This window comes from Dunckerocampus dactyliophorus, chromosome 8, assembly GCF_027744805.1.
Source record: "Dunckerocampus dactyliophorus isolate RoL2022-P2 chromosome 8, RoL_Ddac_1.1, whole genome shotgun sequence".
NCBI classification, from domain to species: domain Eukaryota; kingdom Metazoa; phylum Chordata; class Actinopteri; order Syngnathiformes; family Syngnathidae; genus Dunckerocampus; species Dunckerocampus dactyliophorus.
This window is the reverse complement of record NC_072826.1, coordinates 29,972,708-30,000,664: the sequence shown is the minus strand read 5'-3', so window position 1 is coordinate 30,000,664 and position 27,957 is coordinate 29,972,708. Positions and strand designations below refer to the sequence as shown.

Genomic DNA, 27,957 nt, shown 5'->3' with positions numbered 1-27,957 from the left:
GTTATTTTGTTTTCTTTTGCTTCCTGCCAAATTTTGCAATGAAATGTGGGAAAAGTGAAGCGCTGTGAAAGTGTGATAAAATAATTTCCTGCTTCAAAAAAAAGACCATCCAACTCAGGTGTGGTTTGGAGTCTTTGGTGGTTTTTAATTAGATGCAAAATAGAGATAGAGACGGTTAAAAAAAAAAACAAAACATCCACAGCGACCAATATACATGTTACACCAATATACACTTTTATTATCTATATATACACAATTTCAGCTATGTTCTTTAGCGCCCTAACATCCAGCCAAAGGAAGGAATTGCACAAAAAATATTAAAACAAAGAATCCCTTTTTTGTTGATCTGTATGTACATTTAATGAAGAATTTATTTATTTTTTAAATTTGTATTTCTTACTGGTTTGAACTGAGCACTACAAAAATACAACACAAGATGGCAGCAGTGACAAAAAAATCCAAACTGTGTCCAAGTGTTCAAACTCCTGCTGACAAATGAAATAATTTGGGCCCTAAATTTGTAAAACGCGCTAAAACCAAACATGTATGGCTACTTGGTCAGTATCGTTTGTTGCTTTTTCTTGAAAATGGCAGCCAGAAAGTGCTTTTTCAGATGGAAGAATTGTTTATCTAGACCAAAGTGAGCAGCAATGGGAGGATTTTTTAGTTTACTCGGGAGCTAAAGACTTCACAGCCATAGTTTCCTGCCTCATGGCAGCAGAGTAGGCGTGGCCGGGGGAGCAGGCCGCGTTAAGAGGAGAAGAATTCAGATTTGCCTTACTGTATACACAAACTTGAAATTTATGGAGTATTTTATTAAAATAAACAAACAAACCATCATATGGGCCACACTTTGGACACCCCTGCATTAAATGGAATGTACGAGTTTTTCAGCCTACCACCCTATTATTATTAATATTATGATTATTATTATGTATTGAGGCTACACAATAGCTAGATGCATGCACACAAATCCAATAAGGTTGATTTATACAGTGCCAGTTCCTCGTAATGCGCTAACAATCTACTTGTACCTAAAGGCGAGTCATTTGTGCTTACAATACGGTCACACAAACACTGCTGGCGGACCAGCTGATTGGCAAGTTGAACCATGTGACACAAGAAGTGGATTGTACCTAAAGACGAGGTACGCGACCCCTAACACTTATTCATCCCAGAGTTACTTCTCTAAAAGGAGCTCCATCTTGGGGTTGATGAAAGAAAAGCCGGCGAATGCGGACTGGTCCATGGAGTCGATGAAGTTCTTGTCGCTGTGGGACAGGCGAGGCTTCTCACTCAGGAACTCGCGATCAAAGTTGCTGCAATCATTGGCTGCTCGCTGTCATCAGCGGAAAATGGACACACTCAGCACCAAACTTGAAACATCACAGACAGAATGTGTGTGTGTGTGTGTGTGTGTCATACCACTTTGGGCTTGAAGGGTGGCTCCACCTCTTTGCTCTCCAAGGCCTGCCAGTCGATGGACTTGAAGAAGGCGTGTAAACGGATATTACCCATGATGCCCAGCCTGCGTGTTGGGTCTCTTTCAAACAGCTGCAGAGAGACAAATTCAACAAAGATAGGAAAACAATGCCTGCATTCAATTCTTACTGTCAAATCACTAGGATATGTAAATTAAATACATACACTCCCATCAAAATGGTAACACCTGGTGAACAATGTTAAGAATGTACATTTTGCACTGTTAGATCTTAAGGAGGTTCTAAGTAGACCTTCAAAATACAAAAAGAAGTCAAAAAAGCAACTTATTGCAAAGATGCATTCAAGTGAAATAGGCTGTTCATCAAAAGTTGAAGAGCACAGCCTTTAAAAGGCAAAATGTTGGCAAAAATGTGGATTGAATGCAATTTAGTGCCAGGTATTCACACTGCCATGGCTTCTTCAAACATCCTGAGGCTCATGGAACAATAAAAGTCAAGTGGAGGACCCCAAAAAAATGACACGGGTCCTGAGCCCGAGGATCCCATTGGCTGTTCGTCAAGACACGGGACCATCCTCGGCCCAAATGAAGGTTGTTACTGGTGCCGAGTGCAGACACCATCTGCTAGAAAAGAAACATCTTCAAAGGCCTGGTCTCCTTCAATGTTTTATTCTCCCTTGACGGTCCTGATGGCTTCCAACGTTACTGGCATGACAAGGAGATCACGCCTGAAATGTTTTCCACCATCATGATCCTTCAATGGAACAATTGAGCTTCAGGTCGTGCAGGGGTGTCAAACGGCAGCCGGCTATGTGGAGATATCGCAGGGGGCATCCCTCATGACTGAAGGCCCTCGTCTGTGTGGTAATGACTGGCTTTTTCAACAGGACAAAGCTGGACTTCACAAAGAGGAATAAAATCACTCTTTTGGACCATCCTGCGTGTTCCCTCTCTTCTAAATCCAATGGAGAACATTTGGGGATGGATTTACAAAAATGGACGCGTGTTCCAGACAGTGAAGCCATCTTCCCCACCTGGAGCAACCTTCCCACTAGTCTCCTGGAAACACTGGCATCAAGCACACCCAAAGCCATTTTTCACCTCATTAACAGGAATGGCACAACTACTCATTACTCACTCCTTTTTAGACATTTTATTCCTATTTTAGGCTTTTTTTGAGCTATTGCCTTACACTGATGAACAGCCTATTTAACTTGAATGCTTCTTTGCAATAAATTGCTATATGTCTCACTCCCATTTATTCTTTTTGCAATTTGAAGCTCTACTTAGAACCTCCCTAAGCTCCAACAGTGCAAAATGTACATGCTTGGCATTTTCAACTGCTCTTAACATTCTGATTAGGGGTGTATGGCACTTATGGTACGGACCCGCTCCAGCAGCTCCTTGGCCTCCTTGTTGATCCAGCGGGGATAGTGAGGGGTGTCCATGCGGATGGACTCAAACAACTCATCCTCGTCGTCTCCGTGGAAGGGGGACTGCCCGACAAGCATTTCGTACAGCAGCACGCCAAACGACCACCAGTCCACTGAGAAAGAATATTTCTGGCCCAACAGGATCTGCCATCAAACATCACAGGACAAATCAGCCTCCTTGTTGGTATACACACAAACACTAGTACATCATTTTCACCAATAAAAGAACACAATACATTTTTTTACAAATGTTGATCTGAAATTGGAGGAGAACATCAATGTCAAGCTAGCAGGAAGGTTTAGAGGGGGAGGAGTGTGTCAAAAATAGACATTTTTATGGACTTAACATTTACTGGAGGTTTTTCACCATGTGCAGGTGTGGTCTCAAAGCTCAACCCGTAATAGAGGGGGGCCTACTGTAGTTCAAACCTGTTCCTCATTTCAATGGCACCTGACTCCTCTTTCATAATGTTTCATGTTCAAGTTTATGCAAACAATATTCCCTTGGGGGCTTAAAAAAAAAAGTGGTGTGTAAATGTTTGCCCCCTACCACAGGATACTGTTGCGGTCGTAACCCACGCAAAGCTAAAACTCAACTCTGTACCCTCGACATCACTTCCTGTCTGCCACCCCAACTCAGCTCCCCTAGCACCAGAACACATTTACAGCAACATACACGAGCATGTGTCTTATTTTCTCTTATTATATCTACTATATTATATTAGATAACAGGAGTGTAAAGGTGACTATAGGGGTGATATTTCATGTCTAGAGGACTCTAATCATGTTAAAGTGTATTTTAAAGGTGTTTTTTTTAAAGCACTAACTACGAAAATATTCCATTTCTAAATCAGGAATCCTTACTTAATTACTTATCAAGGTCGGGCCTGGAACAAATGAACTGTGATAAAAGAGACAGTAATCCCTCGTTTATGCCGGTTCATTGGTTCCAGACCCAACCGCAGTACGTGTAGGATTCAGTATTAATAAAAACAATATGTTTTTTAACATTATTAGAGCCCTCTAGACATGAAATAACACCCCTATAGTCACCTTTACACTCCTATTAACCAATATAGTGGACATAAGAGAAAATAAGACATATTAGACATACATAAGAAACTCCTACGTTATCAGTTCCTTCTTGTTTTTTTTTATGGACAGCGTACTTCCAGTGTTATTCCTTGTGGCTTTAAATGCCTTTATACTCGTGTTACCCTATATAGTAGAAAGAATAAGAGTAAATACGCCATGTAAGACGTAAATAAAACTCCCTGCTGGAGCAGTGTCACAGTGAATGTGTTCCCTCTGTAACCTAAGTGACGAACACTGACACCCAGTGGCAAATCTAGAATACATTCACAATTGTGAATGTAGTGCTGTGTATTTGTACTTTGCTTAAATATGCATCTATATTTTTTACTAATAATAGGCCTGGGTTCGATTCTCCCCTGGGCATTTCTGTTTGGAGTTTGCATGTTCTCCCCATGCGTGTGTGGGTTTTCTCCGGGTACTCCGGTTTCCTCCCACATTCCAAAAACATGCATGTTAGGTTAATTGGCGACTCTACATTGTCCATAGGTATGAATGTGAGTGTGAATGGTTGTTTGTCTATATGTGCCCTGCGATTGGCTGGCGACCAGTCCAGGGTGTACCCCGCCTGTCGCCCGAAGTCAGCTGGGATAGGCTCCAGCATGCCCCCGCGACCCTGAAGAAGAGAAGCGGTATAGAAAATGGATGGATGGATGGATGGAGGCCGTATGCAACCACGAAACAGCCATCATCAGCGATAAACGAACTGCGATATTTGCGAGGGAGGGACGACTATGCTGGATTTCTGCGCAGGGGGCTCCCCGCATTGTTTGCAGAGCAGCGAGTATCCAGCAAGCGAGATACATTCATCACACCGCCCACCTCAGGGGCAATGTAGTCAGGTGTGCCACAGAAAGTGGTGGCGCGGTTCTCTCCGAACACGTTCTCCTTGCACATGCCAAAGTCAGCTATTTTTATGTGTCCCTCGTGGTCCAGCATCACATTGTCTAACTTTAGATCTCTGAAAAAAAAAACACAACAAAATAAGCTTTATACTTGCAACTTGGACTGAACTTTATTGTGCCAAAAGCATGCGACACAACGTGCCATAAAGCAGGCTAGCTGTCTGACCTGTAGATGATCCCTTTGGAATGTAAGAACTGAAGGCCACAAATGATCTCAGCAGAGTAAAACCTGCAAAGACAAAGATGAGGCAGAGACAAGCCAGATGTCAGCAACTCGCCACTGGGCAGGAAGCGAGACTACGACGACAACCCGTTTCAGCGCAAACGTGAATTATTGAGGAGGACGTGCGTATGGAGTGGTAGGAAAGCCGGTAATGCTGCTATCAGGTGAAACCCAACAGCGGCTGCGAGATGAAAAGAGTCGTGTGTCTCTGAAGCGCTTCACTTGTCACGCGTGTCAAGTACAGACAAGGAAAAAAACAACACTATTAAATAACATACAAATTCAATGAATGCTTATTTTCATATCATTATACTATTTATTGTAATTACATTGTATGAGATATATAAAAATAACACTCTATGACTTTACGATTTAAACACAATTATTCCTATTCAATTACTATTATCTATCCTTTTATCTATCCTAGAAGACACAGATGTCAAACACAAGGCCCAGGGGCCAGATTCAGAACACCATATTGTTTTTGTGGCCTGCAAAAGCCTGGAAATAATGCAAAAAAACAAACAAAAAAAGACACTTGTTTTTCTTATACATTTTTTTATTGTATTATTTTAATATAATACAATATTATATTAAATACAATTTTTTTTGGTGGTATTATATATTTTTTAACTTTTTTAAATTATAAACTAAATTATATTTTCTTTATTTTATATTATTAATTAAAAATATTGTTTATGCATTGTAAGTGTATTTTTTAAAACTTAAAAAATACTTTTATTGTAATTTTATATTTTGTTTATATTTTAATTGTGGTATTATTATTTTGTGTTTTTTTTTTTACTTTTTAAATTATAAATTATATTTTCTTTATTTTATATTATTATGTCAAATTAAATTATTTTATTTGCATTGTAAGTGTACAATGTTTTATTGTATTATTTTAATACTTAAAAAAATATTTAAATTGTGGTATTATTTTGTGTTTTTATATAAAATAATTTAATTTAATATAAAATAATTATATATTTTTTTAGATTTTGAATTAAATATATTTTATATGCATTGTAATTGTACAATTTTTTTTCACACCAAAATTATTTATTTTAATGTATTTTTTTAATTGTGGTACTATTTTGTGTTTTTTTTTAAATTATAAATGAAATTCAATTATATTTTCATTATATTATTTTTCATACAAATATTTTATATGCATTGTATTATTTTTTAAACTTTAAAAATAATTTATTGTATTATGTTAATACTTTTTAAAAAATATTTAAATTGTGGTATTATTTAGTGGGTTTTTTTTACCTTTTTAAATTATAAATTAAATTATATTACATTTTCTTGACTTTATTTTATTATTTTTAACAAAAAATATTTAATGTGCATTGAAATTGTATTTTTTTATTTAAAAATATAATTATATTTTCATTATTTTAAATTACAGAATATTTCATATACATTGAAATAGGCACAAATACTGTAGACTGCAGTCCTGTGTGAAAACACAGACTTTCCACAGTATATATTTGTATTCCCAAATGTTTCAAACATGAACACTACAGACAAGCGCCGGTTTGGACAATAAGAAATCAGATATCCATGCAACAGTGCTGTCTTTTACATTTTTTTCTCAACTAAAATTGCTTTTCTCTGGTTTGGGGGTTCTTGCTTGATGAAATTATTGCACAGGGAATACTTATAAAAGGCCTAAGTTACTTATTTTCTGCAATGATTTCTAAAAAGCTTCTACTGTTGTGTACTTAAAAGTCTATGTGCTGTTTGTGAAGAAGCCAATATAAATCATTTTAAATGTGCTGCTTGTCGTTCGGTTAGAGCGAGGTCTGTGTAGATTAACAGGCCTTTTGACGCTCGGTGGGCAGTTCAGTTACTGCCTGAGGAAACAATATTGCATCACCAAGTGCAGCACATACATTCCATTGCACACTGATGCGCACACGCAAACAAACACACACACACACACACACACACACACACACACGCACATACACAGAGCCTTTACATATTCAAGCACATCAGATCTACTGGAAAGCAGCAGGCATAATATTTCTTTTAAATGTCACCTGAGGAGAGAAGCTCATCTCTTTGTAGGAAAGATTATCCAAACATCATCCTGCCATCATTGGCAGAGGAGCGTCAGAGACCAAAGCCAAGACAAGATAAAAAACAAAAAAAAGCATGTTTCTTCTATCATCTCCTGCTTGTAGGGTCATTCCATGTTGTTAGTGTTTGATGTTGTTCTTTTGTGTTTCTCCTTGAAGTACATAACCACTGGGCAAAGTCGCTCAGCCAGGCCAGATGCTCTGCTTCAACATGAAGGAGATGAGATGGTTGTAACTTATTGTGTGTGTGTGTGTGTACTTTAAAGACCTTATACTAGGGGTGCACGTCTTGATTAATTGTCGGTCTGATATGCTAAATCTGATAACATTAAAAAATAGCTCTGATAACTGCTCTTTTTTTTTTAATTCTCTAAATGCTATTAGTACAAAACCATGCATATGTAATCAAATTGTACTTATTTTTGGGCTAAATGAAACATTTTCAAGCATAAAATTGGCTAAATGAACTAACTACATGAACTAAAATACAAATACAACAGCATGTAGTGCTGTATTCTACATTGGCCACTAGGTGTCAGTAACTGTTCCACGAGACAGGCACTAGACTCGTCACTAAGGTTCGTTCCCTAGGGAACACATTTACTGTGACGCTGCTGTAGCAAGAGTTTTATTTACGTCTTAAATGGCTTATTTACTCTTATTGTGTCTACTATACTGGCTAACGCGTGTGTAAAGCCATCTAAAGCCGCAAGGAATTACTCTGGAAGTACGCTGTCCAGAAAAAAACAGCAAGGAGCTTATCTTATTTATGTCCAATATGTCTTATTTACTGTGATAATGTCTATATATATTGGGTAATAGGAGTGTCAAGGTGACTATAGGGGAGTTACTTCACGTCTAGAGGGCTCTAAAAATGTTTACAAAACCTATGTAGAAGATTATAAACAGATTTTCTATGCCCTAACTATGAAAATATTCTATTTATTAATACTGAATCCGACTTTGCGGAAATTGACTGATTGCGGTCGGGTCTGGAACCAATTAACCGCCATAAACGAGACACGACTGTAGTTGAAAGTAAGGTTTGTAGAAAGGAAGCAAATCTTTCCCTCTCCTGTCTCTCTCTTCTGGTAGCCTGATTTTTTTTCTTTGCGGGGAACATGATGCTGTGTTGTGTAAAACAGGCTGCAAGAGCAACACTTAAAGCAACCTTTACTGTGAGTCCTCCCAGGTGCAATGAATCATTTTACCTTTTTTTGCAAGGTGGGTGTAGGTAGTGTCAAGACAGTCGTGATTTGATTTACCTGCTATTGAAGCGTCAAAAATGCGTGGCGGGTAGGGAAAATGCACACATATTGGCAGTGGTGACTGATAGCTCCTTCTACAAGCTGCACACAAGCACTTAGACGAGCTGAGTCCTTACAAGGTCACTGTGCTCATGAGCAATGAGCACAGTGAAAGGACGCCAGCCCGGCCTCGGCCCATCGAGGTACAGTCGATGATATTAAAGTCCAAAAAAATCCCATAAAGTGAGGAAGACAAAGAGATAGGACGCATGCAGAATAAACACTGCTCGCATCTGCTTTCCATGTCTTTGCTGAGCAACAAACGCGGAGTCGTTTCTTACGTGGCTCTGCAGACATCAAAACGTCCTTTTTCCTGAATGTGAAACATGAGGTCCCCGCCGTTCAAGTACTCCATCACGAAGAATAGATGCTCCTGCAGGGAACAGCGCCGTTGTGAGTTGTCACTGCAGCTGATATACAATATGATAAGATGTACCTTAGTCTGGAAAGTTGAGTAAAGGTGTGTGAGGAAAGGGTTTTCCCAGGCTAAAGCTAAGACTCTCTTCTCCACCATGGTGCACTCCACATCGTCATCCATCAGCACCACATCCTTCTTCAGAGCTTTCACTGCAAAGTACTCTTCCCGACCTTTCAGCTCTGCCAAGAGAACCTGACGCACACATCATCTTTTAGGGGGGAGTCTTTACAAATGACATGATGATTATGATATGCAGTCGTGCCTCATGTATCACGGTTAATTGGTTCCAGACCCAACCATGATAAGTGAATTGCGTGAAATGGGATTCCTTATTTAGAAATGAAATCATTTCATAGTTAAGAGCATAGAAAACCTATTGATGACCTTCTACTTACGCTTTTTATAGAAGCCTTTAGACGTGAAATAACAGCCCTATAGTCACCTTTACTTTCCTAGTACCCAATATAGTAGACATACAGTATTAAGACATAGTAAGACTTTGAATGTATTGTCTTTGAACATATAAAACTGGGCATGTGCCACCTTCACTGGCGCCTTCGTCACATGGCACTCGGCACATGCACATGTATCTCATAATTTACACATTTTAGCTCAGCAATATCAATGTTTATCTCACAATTTCAACTTTTTATCTCCTAATTATGACTTCTCTCATAATGACTTTATCTCATAATTCCACTTTTTAGCTCATCATTATCAAATTTTATTTCACAATTTCAATTATTTATCTCATAATTATGACTTTTTATCTCATCATGAAATTTTATGTTGTCATTTCAACTGTTTATCTCATAATTAGAACTTTTTATCTCATAATTTTGAATTTTTATCACATAATTATTACTTTATCTCATAAGTTCCACTTTCTTATCTCATTATTTTGACTTTTTATCTAAAGATTATGACTTTTTATCTCATAATTATGGCCTTAGCTTATAATTTCAAATTTTTACCTCATAATTTCGACTTTCTCATTATTTTTACTTTTTATTTCATAATTACGACTTTGTATCTCATAATTATGACTATCTCATAATTTAAAATTGTTATCTCAGAATTTCACATTTTTATCTCATAATTTCAACTTTATCTCATTATTTTGACTTTTTATCTCATAATTTAGACTTTTTATCTCATAGTTATGACTTTCTCGTAATTTCGACTTTTTATCTTGTAATTCTTACTTTCTTATCTCATCATTTCGACTTTGTATCTTATAATTATGACCTTAGCTCATAATTTCAAATTTTTATATCATAATTTTGACTTTATCTCATTATTTTGACTTTTTAGTTCATAATTATGACTTTATCTCATAATTTAGACTTTTTATCTCATAATTCTGACTTTCTCATCTCATAATGTCAACTTTTTATCTAATAATTTGGACTTTTTTATGTAAGTTTTTTTTCTTTCAGTGGTGGAAACAAGCTTCCACAGATTGAAGAGTGTGAATGATGATTTTATGTTTAGTGAAGTAATGGTAACCATCTTGAACGTAACACATAAACACATAAATGACACTGAAGCACAGCACATCACATCACACCATTCACAATTCCTCACGTCCCAAAAGGGGCAGGAAGAAGCAAAGCTTATTTACCGTAATCCTACCCCTCATCCGTTTCACATCAGTCGCAATCCATTTGTTTAATGTACAAGCGACTTAATGACGGTAATAACTTGATTATAGCTGATGAAATAGTTGACAAAGACACAGTAAAAGTAAAATTAACAAAGGATATATCAAAGTAAATATTGCTGGAATATTGGTAGAAGTGCAGTATTGATTCATAGTTCCCCATATCTCCTGAACAATCATACCCACTTGTCTTTGTCTATATTGCCCAAACAATGACGACGACAGAAGAGGGTTTTCAAGCTCTGGCTTCTCCTTGGCATTATCCCTCACCATGACTCTCACTCGCCAATCTGATCAACCCTGGCTGGTGTTGAACACGACAGCTGCTTGCTTACCTTGCCAAAGCTGCCTTTTCCCAGGACCTTCTGGAAGACAAAGTCGTCCACGTTGATGTGGGTCAGATGAGTCAGGCGTGTCTGAGGCCGAGGACTGGACCCGCCCCATATTCTGCTATATTGACTTGAATCTAATAAACAAACAATGGAGGAGGGGATGTTATTCCATTGTATCATTCAGTGCAGTCCTGTTTGGAAAGGCAAGGTTCCACTGACCGTTGATATCCAGTTCAGACAGCTTATTAACCTCATCATAGATTCCGATATCAGGCAGATTTGGAAGGTTTGGATCAGAACGGCGAATGAAGGATTTCTGGTGGTGAAAAGAAGAAGTCGTTCTCCAAGAAGACACCAGGGCAACACATCCACACATACGTTTCATACAGTAGGGGGGGGGGTTTGACTTTACAGTAAGGGTGTAGCAAGATTTCTCATTCAGAAAATGTTTTTTCTCGTGGACACTAGGCCCTGGTATGATAAACAAATTAATTACTCACAATAAACGGAAATGACCATTTTGCCGGCCTCAATATTTTGCCATGTGCATGCGTGTCTGTTTTCCTCGTCTCCCGCCTCCAAACAGGCAGGAAGAGGATTCACTCTGTGCATTGCTTTCAGCACCTTGGCGCGTTGACAGCATGAACGGAATGAACCCTTTTGTTAATCATACAGACTCTTTGTCTCTGTGGGTGGAGGCGGAGTCGCTAGCGGACACACACAGTGCACATGGCATGATGTTGGAACACTATAGGAAAGTCTTGGCATTTTTGATGCTAACATGCTAACTGTTAGCATGTTTATTTTAGCTAATTTTCTCAAGTAAATACAGACATAGCATGATGCAGGGACAATACAGAAATGCCTTGGCACTTTCGGTACATAGTGCTATCTTGCTAGGCACTAGCATGCTAACCGCTAGCATGCTAACCGCTAGCATGTTAGCATTTTAGGTGGTTTACTCATGTCACAATGCTAAATTATACATGGCACGATATAGGAGCACACAACATGGGGCATGCACATCACAATTTCCACGGGAATTTTCTGGTTGAAAAATGTAATCGCCCCATGTATCGGTCATCAAAAAAATGTTTGTCCCGTATATTGGAATCAGACAAAGAAATCCTCATCGGTCGGGCCCTAGAGTTCATTTTAACTCAAAAATAAATGCACAATACAGAACAGGTAAGCCAATACAGAACAACAATCACCCACCATCCGTTGCGGGTAGCAGCTTTGCTTTGCTCTCACCTGGCTGACTTGTGTAAGCGCTTCAGCGAGTAGCTTCTGGTTGATGCCACAAAGGTTTGCCACTTTATCCTGACACTTGTGGTGAACGTTCATGCAACAATCTGCAAACACAACCAAGACCAGATTCCCACTTCCGTGCTGGCCAGCGGTCAGGTCCTTCATATCTGCCAGGTGTTACCTTCGCATTTCAGGCCCTGCTTGACCAGACCCCACAGCATGCTTCCACAGTGGTCGCAGAAAGTGGGACTCATATAGTTGTGGGCCTTGAAGCGATGCGGCATGTCGATGTTGAAGCGCTCCTTCTGGAACTGCGGGGACAAACAAGTTTCGTTGTCGCCGTTACTGAGCCGTAAGGAAGGAATCCGTGTGAGGGGTCTGCAACACCTCATGGCTTTGCACATCTGCCTCATCTTGTCGCCTTTCTCAACTCCCAAACTCTTGTTTTGTTCCCAAAGGTGCCTTCATTGACCCCACCCATCTTGCATGTCCCCCCCAGTGTGGATATTTGTGCTTGATCAATTCCATCAAGCTCTTATCTAGGTCAGTCAACATCTTTATCCTTAATATTGATGATCTGACAGGACATGGACCTTGACTGGTGTCTGCCTCTGTTGTAAAAGTGCACTTTTGGCGGGGAATTCTGCTTATGTGAGACTTGAACATACATTTTTATCTTTTTGGTGTGTTCTAAAGATATAAAAAGCTCTAAAAAGAGGCAGCTAAGAATGCACGTCATGGGACGCACCTGTTCCGCCTATAAAGCCTTCTGAAAAAAACTCCAAAAAGCGCCAACAACGCTCTCTTTCCATAATGTGACCTGCATATTAACCAAGCTACAGCGACATTGTTATTACCTCCGCCAAGGCGGTTGTGTTTTTGCTGGCCTTTATCTGTTGGTTTGTGTTCAAAATACCTTCAAAAGTTCTGAATGGATTTGGATGAAATTGTGAGGAATTGTCGGAATAAGGAAGTGATAAGGAAGGACTGATTACATTTTGGGGTTGATCCGGATCACCTTCTGGATCCAGACATTTTTTAAAGGGTTCTTTAACAATGCAAGATAGGACGATTTTCGCCATTTGTGTATATAACTCCACAAAAATTGGTCAGAGCTCTTGGGAAAAAAAACAGAAGTTTTCAACAGGTTCTATAAAATATCAAAGACTGATCCAGATCATGGTATCATTCCGGATACTCTAATCCAGAATATGAAAAAATAGGAGACACTGTGGAATCTGGATCTGTCGTATCTTTAAAAGCTATGGAGCTAGATCACCAAGAAAACCTCCATTACGGAAAATGCCATTTTTTTTTTTTATAACTACTGAAGTAATATTGATGATATTATGAATCCACTTGCTAATGCTATGTTTTCATGGTCAAGGAATCTAAATATGGAGATAAAATACATGTAGGACTAATATTTATGCTGTAAATCACAATATGGGGGAGAACTATGTCGCTTGGCGGAGGTCTGTACTCTCCAAGTGCTTTTCTAGTTATTGTTATTAACATTGTTACGCCCAAGAACTACGTTACTGGCGTAGTGACACCTCGCCACACCATGCCAGCTCGCTATGGGTCACCACATGCTCGCTCACAAAGCCTCTGGCCACTAGCGAAAGGTTAACGCTACATATTGGGAGCGGCCGCCACTGATACTGTGTTTTCAATCAGCGCACCCGGGAAGGAAGTTCCCAAAATACTAAAAGTATTCCATGTTATCAGGAACGGTACCTGTTAACGACATGCTCACAGCATGGATAGAAAACCAGAAAACCTTGATGGAGCTTTTTGGAGGTGTTGTAAGGCGGAATATGTGCGTCCCACTACGTGCATTCTTAGCTCCGTCTTTTTAGCTGTTTTTATATCTTTAGAACGCGCAGAAAAGAGAAAGACGTGTGTTCATGTCTCACATAGGCATTGTGGATGATGGGCAAAAGTGCACTTTTCCTTTAAAGATCTTGGCGTGACAGTTAGAGACATGGTAGTGCGTGAGTGTGTAATGTGTATAATGTGAGTGGGAGTGTGTATTGTGTCGTGCAGAGAGATGTGTTACATACCACAGTGTCCCGACTGTTGGCAGCAGTGCCGGTGCATCTGCCAATGATTTTGTCGATGCATTTCTTGTGGATGGCTGCGTTGCATTCTGGCCAAGAAAATACACACAATATTTGCAGTTACTTACAAATGTGGGGATAGACACCCCACGACAGCATTAGAGTTGTTTAAAACGAGGGTTTAAAATGACCTTTAAAGCGCTCATGACACCAAAACACATGTTAATCTTGTTCTTCCTGCCTTGAAAAAAGCCATTGAAAAGCATATTTCCTGTGCTAGATGTGTAAACGAATATTGAAATATTTATAATTGTAAATTTTCATCAACTCTTCCGGGTGACGTCACCTGGAAGTTCTGCTTTTCTCAATTGCTACGGTCCAGTTCTGGATGAGTTTCTGTTGCTTGTTGTATATTTGTTTAGATTATGCCTGCTCATTGTGTTGAAGTCTTTTGCTGGAACCCGCGAGGCGACGGAGCAAGCTTGTTTGCCTCGGCAAACGTCGTGGGCCAAATGTTTCCATAATGCCCAGATGGAAATAAAAAGTCAAAAAGCGTTAGTCAATCCCCATTTTTCCTGCTAATATGCTCCATGGTAGCCAGCCTGGTGCTCATGGTGGCTAATGCAGTGCTAATTCCTAATGAACACGCTGTTGTAGCCACTGTATCACTTCCAGTCAAACACATCATACTCCTCACAACACAATATTAATGAATGTTGTTATTGTTGTGAACATGTCACTTTCTTGGCGTGCGTTCATGGCCGGTGTCCCCCTTAAGTTGTCTAGACCTGAATTGCTTGCAGTCACTCGTCTTTCTAGCCTATCTGTCAGTCTCAATCAGTAAATACATATTTTGTGACTAGATCAATTCGAGGAATCTCAGAATAATTGTATGGGCTTTCATCCCAGAGATAAATAAGCAGCAATTGCTGATCCCTGGTCTTTTATTTTCCAGTTGTCTGTGTCACATATTGCCGGTCAAAAATTTTTTATTTTTGTGTGTGCAATAAATCGTACAATATGAGTGAATGTGGTTATTGTGTTATTGTTGTGAATGTGTCACTTTCTTGGCTTTGCGGTGAGTTAATGGCAGCATGTGTTCGAATCTAGTACCCGGAACGCAGTGATGTCACAACCAAGATGGTTTATTTATCTATGACAGCAATATGACAAACATGTTTCATTAAGGGAGTACTTTCATGTTGTTTTTGTTTTCCAACGTATTTCGGTGTCATGAGCACTTTAAAAACAAAATATAAGCTTTTGGAAATTAGCTAGCTCCCGCAGGTGTTTACTTGACACATTCACGGTCTTTTAGGGAAGCCAGGTCCTGGGGTAGTCACATGACAAGCACACTAAAATGCTTGGTATACGTCACTTAGAGACTTAAAGGGTCCCGGACGTGATTCATCCACTGTCCTTAAATATATTACTGTATATGTTGTTTGTAATTATGTCCTACATTCTTCCATTTTTGAAAGCTAAGGGTAAATTTGCAAAAATTACATTTATAGTTGATGGCGCCACCCATGACAAAATAGCTCGCAGTTCAGCCTCATTTCTGAAAGTGACGTCATCGGGGTGACACCTCTCAGCTAAAGCAGAGTAAACAAACACTTCTCGATGTAGACGGTCGACTTGGTTCAGTATATTTTTCAACAACACAGTAGTCGTTCCAAAATGTTGTGTTGCTGCTGGATGTTCACAATATCTGAACACCTTTACTCGGAGCATTTGGCTTGAAATTACACAAGAATGCATTTTGAAAAAGGACGCTATTCCGCCGGTACACATGGCAAAAAACAAAAACGACCACTATGTCAAAGTTGGCACAAGAGACTAAGTCATGTCTTGTTACCTCATGTCTTCTAAACACTATTCCATGATAGCGACAAGGCTGCAAAGCATTATACATGTCATATACACACCTTTTCACAGCCATATGTCTACTGTGGGGGTAGCGGTGACAGCAGCTGCGATGGCGGCCACATATACAGTACAATCAAAAAGGCTATAACCACTCCTTTACGCTCATTAAGAAGCAGATTTAAAACATTCATTGAAGGATAAGCAACCGCAGAGTCATTTACACTTACCATTCTGTGTTTTGAAGGCGACCAATCGTCTTCTCCATGTCTTAAGGATTAAGTCCACGCTCTGCAAGTTCTCTATTTCATTTCCAAATGTTTCTTCTTCCTCCAAAATTATTGAAGCGTGGCTCAAATCCTGGCTATAATCACTGTAAACATTCTGTGTCTCATACGCCGCTATGTTTGTTTACCTGAGCGATAGTACCCCGATGGCGTCACTTCCGGAAATGACGCTGAACTGCGAGAGCTAGCTCATCGTGGCCGGCGCCATCAACTATAAATGTCATTTTTGCAAATTTACCCTTTGCTTTCAGAAAAATCGAACAATGTTGAACGTAATTACAAACTATATATAACATATTTACGCCAAGTTGATGAATCATGTCAGGGACCCTGAATGAGTTAAAGGGTTACAAGCACAACGTTAGAATGACTTACGTCTGCATTTGTAGCCTTGCTTGTTGAGTCCCCTGCGAGGGAAAGGAAACACGATTAGCATACGATCAATGTGTGATGACATCAGTTTGAATAGTTTAGTGATTGATCCTTTGCACGTGATGATCGGCAGCTGTGGTGCGCCCCTGCCGGTTTGTGTAACCATTCCCCTTTTGCGTCAACTTCCTGTCAGGTGAGACCACAAAGAGTTTCACCAGTTTTATGTGGAGGCGTGCCACCATTAGGGTGAATATGCCAACAGCACAACAACAAGTGGGTGGTGCATCTGGAGAGGAGAACTGCACTTTCTTCAAAAGTGTGACAGAAATCAGACTGGCAGAGTGGAGCAGGAAGATCTGCCCTTCCCCCTTTAATTCCCATGAAGGTTTGTTTATAGGAGCAGAAAGTAGGCTGCACCAACCAGACAAACTCCCTGCACACAGAGCAGAATGTGGGCTGCCTGAAGAAGGTGGCGATGAACTCGTGGTTCTTTATGAAGTGGATCTTGGCCTGCTTGATGGCACCTCGTCTGCGATTTAGGGTGGGAGCCTCTTCTTCTTTGGCCGCCTGCTTACTCTCTGTAAGAGATACCAGAGCGCCTGACACGTCACAATCCACTTTTACTGTACATTTCTTTTCATACTTTACGTGCTTTGGAAGAGTGCAGGAAAAGTGTGTGTGTGTGTGTGTGTGTGTGTGTGTGTGTGTGTGTGTACGTGTTGCAAGGATAACAGATAAGGCTTTATCAGCCTGGTATTTGATGAATGCTCAAGTTAGGCGACAGCAGAAAAAAAAAAAAATAGTCACCCACTTTCCTCACTTGCTCTGAAAACCCATTTTTCTCAATCAGCCACTTGCAAGGTTCATAGGGCTCTCTCATGAACACACGCAAGTCTCGCTGTAGGATGTGAGACGTTTGTGTTTGGGCTCCACTTTTTTCTTTATTCCGCACCAGGGGGGCTACCGTGAGTACTTAAAGGTCAATACTTTGGCTTTAAAAGAAGTCGAATTAGGTTTTAGGCTCACCTGCAACTTTAATATGAGCTATACTGTATACACATTTTAGCTACAGTTTACTGCGTAGCAAACATGTACATATTCAATTTCCAGGTATGATTTCGTTACAAGTTCACTAAAATTTTTTGCATTATTCCAGGCTGCATTGGTAAAATGATAAGCAATGCCAGGAATTTTCTATACCGTAGAACCTTCTACAGTATATTATATCATATGACAGGGGTGTCACCAGACCATACACGAGATTGGGTCTACGAGAACGAGACGAGATTGGATTTTAACTTTACTTTTAAGAAAAGTACCATAAAGAAATATGAAAAAATCTATGACAATATATTGCAATCTACTAATATAATTTCTGCTACGTTACTCTCTTCTGCGCGCTGTGTGTACGCTAGCGGCCCCGCCTCCACTCGCCGAGACAAAGAGACTGTATGACTGACAAAAGGGCTCACTATGGAACAAACGCGCCAAGGTGCTGAAAGCAATGCACAGAGTGAAAAAAACAGACACGCATGCACATGGCAATACTGTATATTAAATTATAAGTTACTCTTTTCATTGAATCTGTGATTCATACATGTATTTATGACCGTCCCAGGACTAGTGTCCACGAGACACTTTTTTCTGACCAAGAAATCTTGTCACCTTGTAATCTTGCGAGATCTTGTGACACGACATCTTCTGACATTAATTATTTACATTTTTTTTTACATTGCCAAAATTATGTCTCGGTTTTCATGCCCTTGGTGCCCAAACAAAGTATCCACACCTTGGTGTCCCTGTGAAGACTGGATCGTGGTTCTTTACGAGTCGGGACAATCTAGACCAGGGGTCACCAACGTGGTGACCGCGGGCACCAGGTAGCCCCCCACGACCACATGAGGTGACCGCAAGCCTGCTTTTCATTCAGGTTTCCAGTTAATAATGAAAGTAGAAAGAAATGCATTCTGAAATACAAAATGTGAGTTGTGGACACCAGCATTTTGTTAATGTTCTGGTAAAACAAGCATATTCGCTTTGTTTGGGTTTAAAATAAGCTTTGAAAATAAATGGTACAAAAATGAGTAGCTCTTGGCCATTTTCATTTTGTAAAAATAGCTCTCACAAGGAAAAACGTTGGTGACCCCTGCTATAGACAGACAGATCCCGGCCCGACTATTCCCTTCTGGATTGGCAGACTGGGGTGGTGGTCCCCCTTTTCAAGAAGGGTGACCGGAGGGTGTGTTCCAACTATAGGGGATCACACTCCTCAGCCTCCCTGGGAAAGTCTATTCCAGGGTGCTGGAGAGAAGGGTATGACCGTTAATCGAACCTCGGCTGCAGGAGGTGCAATGTGGTTTTCGTCCTGGTAGCGGAACACTGGACCAGCTCTACACCCTTGCAAGGGTACTGGAGGGTACTTGTGAGTTTGCCCAACCGGTCTACATGTGCTTTGTGGACCTGGAAAAGGCATTCGACCATGTCCCTCGCGGTGTCCTGTGGGGGGTGCTCCGGGAGTATGGGATTGGTGGCGCGCTACTACGTGCCATTCAGTCCTTGTACAACTGGAGCAGGAGCCTGGTTCGCATTGCCAGTAGTAAGTCAAGCCTGTTTCCAGTGAACGTTGGCCTCCGCCAAGGCTGCCCTTTGTCACTGATTCTGTTTATAATTTTCATGGACAGAATTTCGAGGCGCAGCCAAGGTGTCGAGGGAGTCCAGTTCGGGGGCACTAGGATCTCATCTCTGCTATTTGCAGACGATGTGGTCCTGATGGCCTCATCGGGCTGTGACCTGCAGCGTTTACTGGGACGGTTTGCATCTGAGTGTGAAGCTTCTGGGATGAGACTCAGCACCTCCAAATCCGAGGCCATGGTTCTCAGTCGGAAAAGGGTGGATTGCTCCCTCCGGGTTGGGAATGAGGTGCTGCCCAAGGTGGAGGAGTTCAAGTATCTCGGGGTCTTGTTCACGAGTGAGGGAAGGTTGGAGCGTGAGGTCGATAGGCGGATCGGCGCAGCGTCTGCAGTAATGCGGTCGCTGTACCGGACTGTCGTGGTGAAGAGAGAGCTGAGCCGGAAGGCAAAGCTCTCAATTTACCGTTCGATCTATGTTCCCACCCTCACCTAAGGTCATGAGCTTTGGGTCATGACCGAAAGAACGAGATCGCGGATACAAGCGGCTGAAATGAGTTTTCTTCCTAGGGTAGCGGGACTCACCCTAAGAGACAGGGTGAGGAGCTCGGTTATCTGGGAGGAGCTCAGAGGAGAGCCGCTGCTCCTTCACATCAAGAGGAGCCAGCTGTGGTGGCTCGGGCATCTAGTCCGGACGCCTCCCGGACGCCTCCCTGGTGAGGTGTTTTGGGCATGCCCAGCCGGGAGAAGGCCCCGGGGAAGACCTAGGACATGCTGGAGGGATTATGTCTCACAGCTGGCCCGGGAACGCCTTGGTGTCCTCCCGGTGGAGCTGGAGGAGGTGGTCGGGGACCGGGAAGTCTGGGCTTCCCTACTGAGACTGCCGCCCCCGCGACCCGGACCCGGATAAGCGGAGGAAAATGGAATGGAATGGAATGGAATGATTGATGATGTCTGTGTGGGTGTTTTATTTGCTCATAGTACACACACTGAATGATCAACAACTCTGTATCAGCCTTTGTGAAGAATGGATAGTTGTTTTTTTTTTGTTTAAATTGGGACACTATAGAAAGATTTCAGCCATAGAACCATTTAATCATCTTTAAGATATGTGTGTGTGTGTGTGTGCGTTTTACTAGCTCATAGAACGTACATGGAACGATGAACAACTCTATCAGTCTCTGTGAAGATTGGATAGTGGTTCTTTTCCACTTGGGACACTACAGACAGATTTCAGGAAGGGAATCATGTAATAAACTTCATTATGTGTGTGTGGTTGCTTTATTTGTTGAAAATGCACACAGAACAATGAACAACCACGTATCTAATGAGCCGTTCAAGCGCACTGCGTATTTCTGAGTGTTCTGAACAATGTGTTTTATTTTTACTAAGACTGCAAAATAAGACACTATGACGCCAAACAAAGTTACAGTAAGCAAAAATGTTAGTATTATTCCATGTTGGAATGCTCAAATTTAAACTCCTCCACTTGGGCAGGATCTTATAATGCGGGTCGCAGGTACAAGCAAGCAAAATGAGTTTTCTCCGCACTGTCATCCGGGAGAGGTTTGGAGTAGAAGCACTGCTCCTCCGCATTGAGATGAGCCAGATGAGGTGGCTCGGGCATCTGGTCAGGATGCATCCCTGACACCTCCCTGGGGAGGTGTTCAGGGCACGTCCGACCTGTAGGAGGCCTCGGGGAAGACTCAGGACACGTTGGAGAGACTATGTCTCTCAACTGGCCTGTGAACGCCTTGGGATCCGCCAGGAGGAGGCTGGACAAAGTAGTTGGGGAGAGGGAAGTCTGGGCTTCCCTGCTTAGGCTGCTGGCCTCACGACCCGACCTCGGATAAGTGGAACAAGATGGATGCATGGAACGGTAAAACTTTAAGCAAAGTGAGGGATTTTGTGCACTTCAAGATAATTTAGTCAATCATAAAAGTATACTAATCTTTTTACCTGAATCCGCTCCTTCCAAAAAGTACTGCACTGCCATCATCACCTTACCAGAAGGATGGAGATCCACCTGAGCACAAAAGCACACACTCAGGAACTGTCACGGCCTTACCACAGCTTGGCAAAACAGGCCCGACTGAGGCGTCCTACCCAGAATTCAGCACGCCCGTTGGCTTTCTTACAGCGCTCGGCGAGCACAGACACGCCAACAGTGACCTCAGCCAGCGGCTCCTCCGCCGTCTTCATCAGCAGCACCTCCAGCACACGGCCCTCGTAGATGTGTGCGTCAAAACTGGCCTTCCAGGCGGGATACATGGTGGGTTTCTGCTGGACAAGTATCTTGCCTCGTTCTGGGGAAAACAAATGATGTGACTTTCCTGGAGACTTTGCTCATGCAGATTTTCTTACCTGTCGTCTTGGCCTCCTTCATCTTGATTGCACAGAAAGGGGGATCGGGTAGGGGGGCCAGGACGCCCAGCTCAAAGGCGTTGAAGGCGATCCTCAAGAAAGGAGGCATGGTGACGAGTGCCAGGAGTCACCTGCTAGCAAAGGCAGATAAACAAGGGACTGTTACCTGGCTGGCGGACATATCAAATGACACCCCATGAGCTCCACTAGCCAAACAATCATACACCGCATCCTTAATGTGGCTTTTTGTTGTTGGTTTTTTTTTTTTACAATATTTGTCCTTTGAGCAGATGGAGATAGACAAAGGGCGCGTTCACACTTGAATTTTTGTCGGTGGTTCAAATGAGGGTTATGCCGATTACTACCAGAAATTTCACATGGGTTTTGTCAAGGACTATCGAGGCCTGGGGGGATGGATTCGGTCAGCCATATCATTTTATGTGGCATGGAAATAATGCACATCAAAAAGACACTTATTTTAATATTATTTTAAAAAGTATCAGTACATATATTTTCATTTAATTATTAATATTAATTTTGTTTTTACTTTTTAATATTTAGAGTTTTATTATTTTATTTATTATTTGTAATATTATTGTAAAATATTTTTACACATTTACTTTTAACTTAAGTTAAAATTGATTACATTTTTTTATTAAATCAAGAAGACACTCACTAAATGTCTTTGTTGTGAATTTTGACGAAAAGAGTTCATATTTTTTGTTGTCAAATCCAATTTCAAATGACTATTTTTATTTGTTATTAATGAAAATTTATATAAAAATATTATTCATTATTAACAAAATTATTATCAATATTTCTATATATTTTTAATTTTATTATTCATATCAATTTTGTTTTTACGTTTGAATATTTATATTTTATATAATTTGTAATATCGTATCGTATATTGTAACAAATTTAAAATTACTATTTTTTAGTTGTTATTAATGAAATCAATATAATAAAGTATTATTCACTATTAACAACAGTTATAAATATTTCTATATATTTTATAATTGCAATATTAATTTTCTTTTTACTTTTTAATATTTATATTTTATATTATTTTAATTATTATTTGTAATATTATTGCAATTTCCTTAAATATATATTTACTTTTTTCTTATTTAAATATACTTAAATCTTTAAAAAAGTGAACAAAATTTTTAAATGAAATCAAAAAGGCACTTGTTAAATGTATTTGTTGTCCATTTTGACAGAAAAGTTAATCATTTTTGCTGTCAAATCCAATTGTTAATTAGTTATATATGAAAAATATAATAATGAATTATTATACATTATTAAAAAAATGATGATAAATAGAACTATATACGTGGCCCTCTGAGGGTAACCATAACTGCAATGTGGCCCTTGCTGGAAACCAGTTTGACGCCCCTGGACTATCACGTCAAATGCTACTCCAGTTCAGTGTCTGTGTACAGTATGTGGGTAGGTAGCCTGAAAGTCGACAGCTCCAAAGATGGAGGACGTGCCTGCGCGGCACAAAGCAAGCCTCGACATGTCCCTACTCCAAAAACAAGCCTTCAGCACTCCACGGGAAGCTGTGCAATTCCTAAACCCGTAACCGCCCACACTTACACCAGAAAAGCAAGATGGGGAGCAAAATGTGCACTAAGAAAGAGAAGTGGTGGCGGTGGTGGCTTGGTGGGGGCGGGGTTTCCTGCACCAAAGTCACTCATTGACGGTGGCTACTGAGTTTTGGAGTGTAATCAATACAAACAGTGTACTGCGTGAATGAGGTCAGTCATGATTGATTGGTGTCCGTACACACTGCAACGCTGCGCCTTTCTCCAAAAATACAACATGTCTGTTACTGTACTTCCTCTGCATATGGACAATGTATGGGCTCCTTGCAGCGCGTGTGCTAATTGAATGACACAAACATGTGGTTGCTAGCAAGGACTGTTACTCCACAATCTTAGCTAACAGGTTTATTGCAACAGAAGAACACTTGGCTTCCCGTCTCAATTTGAATGCAACAATGCATTCACAATTGCTGCCAATGTGCCAACCAGTGCATGGTGATGCAGAAACATAGAGGTGAGATGGTCGATGGATGGCAGAGAACAGTCCCAAATCATTGAATTAGTAACAAAAATTAGTTTCTGCGCTCTGATAAGACCGATACAGTAATAAGTCAGCAGTGTTCCCCACAGGGCTGCAGTCTGTTTGCGGCAGGGGCGGGTGCGGAGGTTGGCGTCAAATTTGCATCATGAGCCGTGAGGTACTTGCAAAAAGCCAGTAAAAAACATGAAAAGCAAAACAAATATGCTCAGAACTGCTGATGTCGCTTTCCATCCCATCCGCTGCTTGTAGGATTGCGAGGGATAAACCGATGTGAGCGGACAACAATCAGTCACACATCCTTAGACCAATCAACTGTAGAGACATCCACCTGGTATCGCAAGACTAGCAACCGGTTGTCTTGAACAAGTCGGCGAAAGGATTGTCATGCATGCTCCCGTATCTTACCGTCACCGGAGACGAGAATGGATGTAAACAGTAGCAGCGCCTACATTACAGCCATCTAATTGACCTTATTTAGAATGTATTGTGTAAAACTACGACAGGAACAACATCAAATGAAAAGCACAAAATGAATACAGAGCCACCATCCAGCAGTACCAGCCTGGACTTTGTGTTTCAGAGAGGTTGTGTACCCAACAAATACTGTATGCACATTAGCACTCAATAAGGTCATCAAACCTGACCTTTTATGTATTCCCACATAGTATCATCATTTGGGAGCTAATATGAGGTGTAAGATAAAGGGTAAAAACACAGTATAGTAGTCTATCTGTGCAGCGTGGGACAAAGTTACAAGGTAGTTTGATGTGCGGACGGATGCTAAAATATCGATTGTTCCAATACCATCTCTTCATGCTCTCAAATTGATTGTGAAATCAAAACATCAATACTTGTATAAATATCTGTGCCGCGCGGGTGAAAAGTGAGATGGTGCGTTCAGACGGACCGTCCAACAAAGTGGGACGAGTAGCCGCTCGCATTAAACATGCAAAACTGTGGGATTTCTGACTGCGTGTTATTTTTTTAAAACACAATAATTGCCAGTATTTCCAAAATGTATAACCCTTTTTATCATTGCGCCTGAAAGCTTGCGCGGCGGCCTTACGCCATACTGGAAGAATGCCACTTTTACACAGTTTACTTCTTTATTCAGATTCACGTCTACATCAACAAATCTAACCGTTAAATCATATGGTTTGTACGCTGTATTGAAATGTACTGTTTTAAAATATATTGTTTTTGAATGGCATCATGTGTCAAATGGCCTGCCACAAAGACTTACGTCCCAGCTGCCCGTTGAGACAAGTGATGCGTGCTTTCATGTCAGTCGCCAAAAGGCTCTCCACGAGATTAAATGTGTCACTTTTGGGAAAAAGAGTATCTAAAAGGGTCCGATTACTGGTGAGCTATAGCAACAAAGTTGGCAACACCGATCCCTCCTGCCCCGTCTTCTTATTCTCTGGCAAACGTCTCTTTTTTGTTTTGTGTTGTCATTTGTTTTTTTACATAAAAAAACAAAAAAAAAGTAATAAATAGGATATAATTGTTTGATTAACCAAATCAGACATTTTATTGTGATTTACGATCAATAAAATATTATTTTCATGAATATTACAATACGTTGTCTGATAAATGTTGTCTTTTGGGAAGTTTTTGGTTTTTCTATTTTAGTTTTCTTTTAAACACATATACTAATAATACCATTACTACTAGTATTGAATAATACAAGAGCAATAATAAATATAATAATGAAAGAATGAATTAATATTTATTCAATTATGTATTATTATATAACATACACACCTGTGGTGTTAACACTTGAGATTGGGCGCCGTTAGGAGATGCACTTTCTGCCCACATTTTCCCATCCATCATGGCAAGCCGGCGTCATCCTTTCCACAGCAGAAGCGCTGCTGACCCGTGGTACTTTTACAGAACACAGCGTACGCCACCTCTGATGGCTATTTTTAGCGGGGGGGGGAGCGTCCTTCGATACTTCTAATCTAACATCACAGCTCAAGAAGAATCACCCCGAGTCACGCAGCAACTTTCTTCTTGGCCGCTTTGTTGTTCTTTGTCAGAACTTTGTACATCTACAGATGTTTGATACCATGTGTTCTCATTATTTCATTGGGTTCGTATTGGTGAATGCATGAATCGACTATTGCTCATATAATCATTTTGGGCGGCAGCGGCTCAGGAGAGAAGAGCAGGTCCGGTTTCTGGACACTTCACCCACCTGCGAATTGGCAGCCACGTTTCCGTCAGACTACCCCACGGCCGCTGTGACTACAGATGTAGATTACCACCATCAGCGTGTGACTTTAGGAGGGAATGAATAACGGCTTCACTTTATTGTGAAGTGCCATGGGTGTCTTGAAAAGCGCTACATAAAATCAAATCCATTATTGTTTGAATACGTTTCTCCATATTTTTTTTTTATTTATTCCGCCATTTTTTGTCCGCTAACTCCTCCTTCATTTTTCAACCGATTCACAGCATTCAAGCGTCAGATCGTTCAGCTCGTTCAGGAATCCTATGCGACTATTTCAGTTTTTTAAAAAAACTCCCAGATTTTCCAAAAAATAAAAAATGAATGAAACCATTCCACCATGAAAACATTACACACATCCAGGGCTTCAAACTAACATTCAAAAAATTCCACCTTTTCCCGACATCATTCCCACTTTTCCTTTGACCTTAATTACTTCACTACAACATTTTTCATCCAATTCCAACGTCAAATCGTTCAGCACAATTAAGGATATCTATTTCTCACATTTAAAAATGTAAACCTTTCCCCACAGCAGCACCATGTGTTAATTACACGCTGCCTACATCGGCATCAGTTGATGCGGTAACCTCAAATAAAACATCTCTATTATTTACGGTTTCTTTTTATTATTATTATTATTATTATTATTATTACTTTTACCTCACCAAACGGCTAATGTAGTCATACAGTCCAAATTAAGAGAAGCACGAGCAAAGATCCTCTATATGACAGGAGCGTAATACTGTACTATTTCGATGCTCTTCACTTGTTAGTGTTTAAGGGCCCTAACGAGGACAAGTAGTATAGTAACTGGATGGATGGGGATTAGTTGGGGGGGGTTCAATTTTTTTTTGTCCTTTTACCGAAGCGCAAACTGTTTAGTCCTGTACAAACAAATCAAGTGTAATGTAAACAACACACCATCACAGCAGAAACAAACAAGAATGATTTTATCGGCGCCAAAGGCAAAAGTTGGTTGGTGGACTTTTTTGTTTTTACATATTTGACATATTCCACCATTGCACCAGCTCATCTTACTTATTTTACTGCCAAATAAACTTTAAAAAAAATCCAGCAGCAGCAGCATCGCTTCTAGCTAGCTAATGTCACACTCATCAAAAGGTGACTTTAAAGTCTCGACAAATATGTTTTTTATTTCAACGGGGACACGTAAAAGGGTGTGAAACGCTCGACAAACCAACAAAATGCAAGTTAAGGACAGACTTACCTCGTTGTTGTTTGTAGGACCGCAAACTTGTTCTTGTTTCTCTTCGCCTCCTTTTTTTCCCTCCTACTCTCTGATTGAGGAAGTGTGGCGGCGGCGGCGCGCGCTCCCGCTCCCTGGCGGCACCATCGTGACGTCTACCTGACGCCCGCGCGCATACGTGAACGCGCATCCATGATGGCGTGTCTCTTTAGTTTAGTTAGGTTTTTTAATTACAAAAGAAAACGACAAAAATAAATAAAGACTAATTCATACAATCAGACATTTATTTCCGAATGGCTTATGATAAATAAAATATTATTTTCAGTTGTTTGTTTGTTTGTTTGTTATGTTTTATATTTGAAATATATCAATATATTTGAAATAATAATAATAGTAATACATATCCTTCTAGTACTATTACTACCACTAATAATAATAATAATAATGATAATAATAATAATAATAATAATACAACATCAATAGTTGGAATTTCTCAACCTCTCGCACAAGCTCTGGCTACTTCCCCACCAGAGAAGTGACGTTCCATGTCCGAAGAAACAGACCCGGTCGTCCAGGCATCCGCCCACGACCGCCACCCAACACACATAGCTCCCGCAGGTGGTGGGTCGACGGGAGGCGGACCCCATGTGGCTTCTTCAGGCTGGGCCCACGGGTAAGGGCCCGATCAC

General features: G+C 40.6%; 1 protein-coding gene across 3 annotated transcripts; it reads right to left on the bottom strand.

Moving 5' to 3' along the window:
• Positions 1 to 121: 121 nt before the first annotated feature.
• prkcda (protein kinase C, delta a) lies at positions 122 to 27,397 on the bottom strand. Of its 3 annotated transcripts, XM_054783442.1 has the most exons (18): positions 27,290 to 27,397; positions 21,735 to 21,868; positions 21,477 to 21,676; positions 21,330 to 21,396; positions 17,165 to 17,321; positions 16,747 to 16,778; positions 14,222 to 14,307; positions 12,337 to 12,466; positions 12,159 to 12,259; positions 11,124 to 11,220; positions 10,908 to 11,038; positions 8,928 to 9,101; positions 8,773 to 8,864; positions 5,038 to 5,100; positions 4,789 to 4,927; positions 2,830 to 3,018; positions 1,426 to 1,554; positions 122 to 1,339 (listed from the first exon to the last, which is right to left on the bottom strand). In XM_054783442.1, the coding sequence occupies exons 2-18, from the start codon at positions 21,841 to 21,843 to the stop codon at positions 1,181 to 1,183; spliced, it is 2,055 nt and encodes a 684-aa protein (XP_054639417.1). In that variant the 5' UTR covers positions 21,844 to 21,868; positions 27,290 to 27,397; the 3' UTR covers positions 122 to 1,180. The 3 variants fall into 3 exon arrangements, with proteins under 3 accessions (XP_054639417.1, XP_054639415.1, XP_054639416.1); XM_054783440.1 differs by having other exon boundaries at positions 8,773 to 9,101; XM_054783441.1 differs by having other exon boundaries at positions 8,773 to 9,101; positions 21,735 to 21,865; positions 27,290 to 27,374.
• Between the last annotated feature and the right edge of the window lie 560 nt (positions 27,398 to 27,957).

Excerpts from the sequence above, each read along its gene's own strand:
- prkcda (XM_054783440.1), bottom strand. The coding sequence starts at position 21,843 with ATGCCTCCTTTCTTGAGGATCGCCTTCAACGCCTTTGAGCTGGGCGTC. Across the intron at positions 12,467-14,221 it reads CCAACAGTCGGGACACTGTG|TTCCAGAAGGAGCGCTTCAA; the intron begins GTATGTAACACA and ends TTGTCCCCGCAG. Across the intron at positions 9,102-10,907 it reads GAAAAGGCAGCTTTGGCAAG|GTTCTCTTGGCAGAGCTGAA; the intron begins GTAAGCAAGCAG and ends TGTGTGCGTCAG.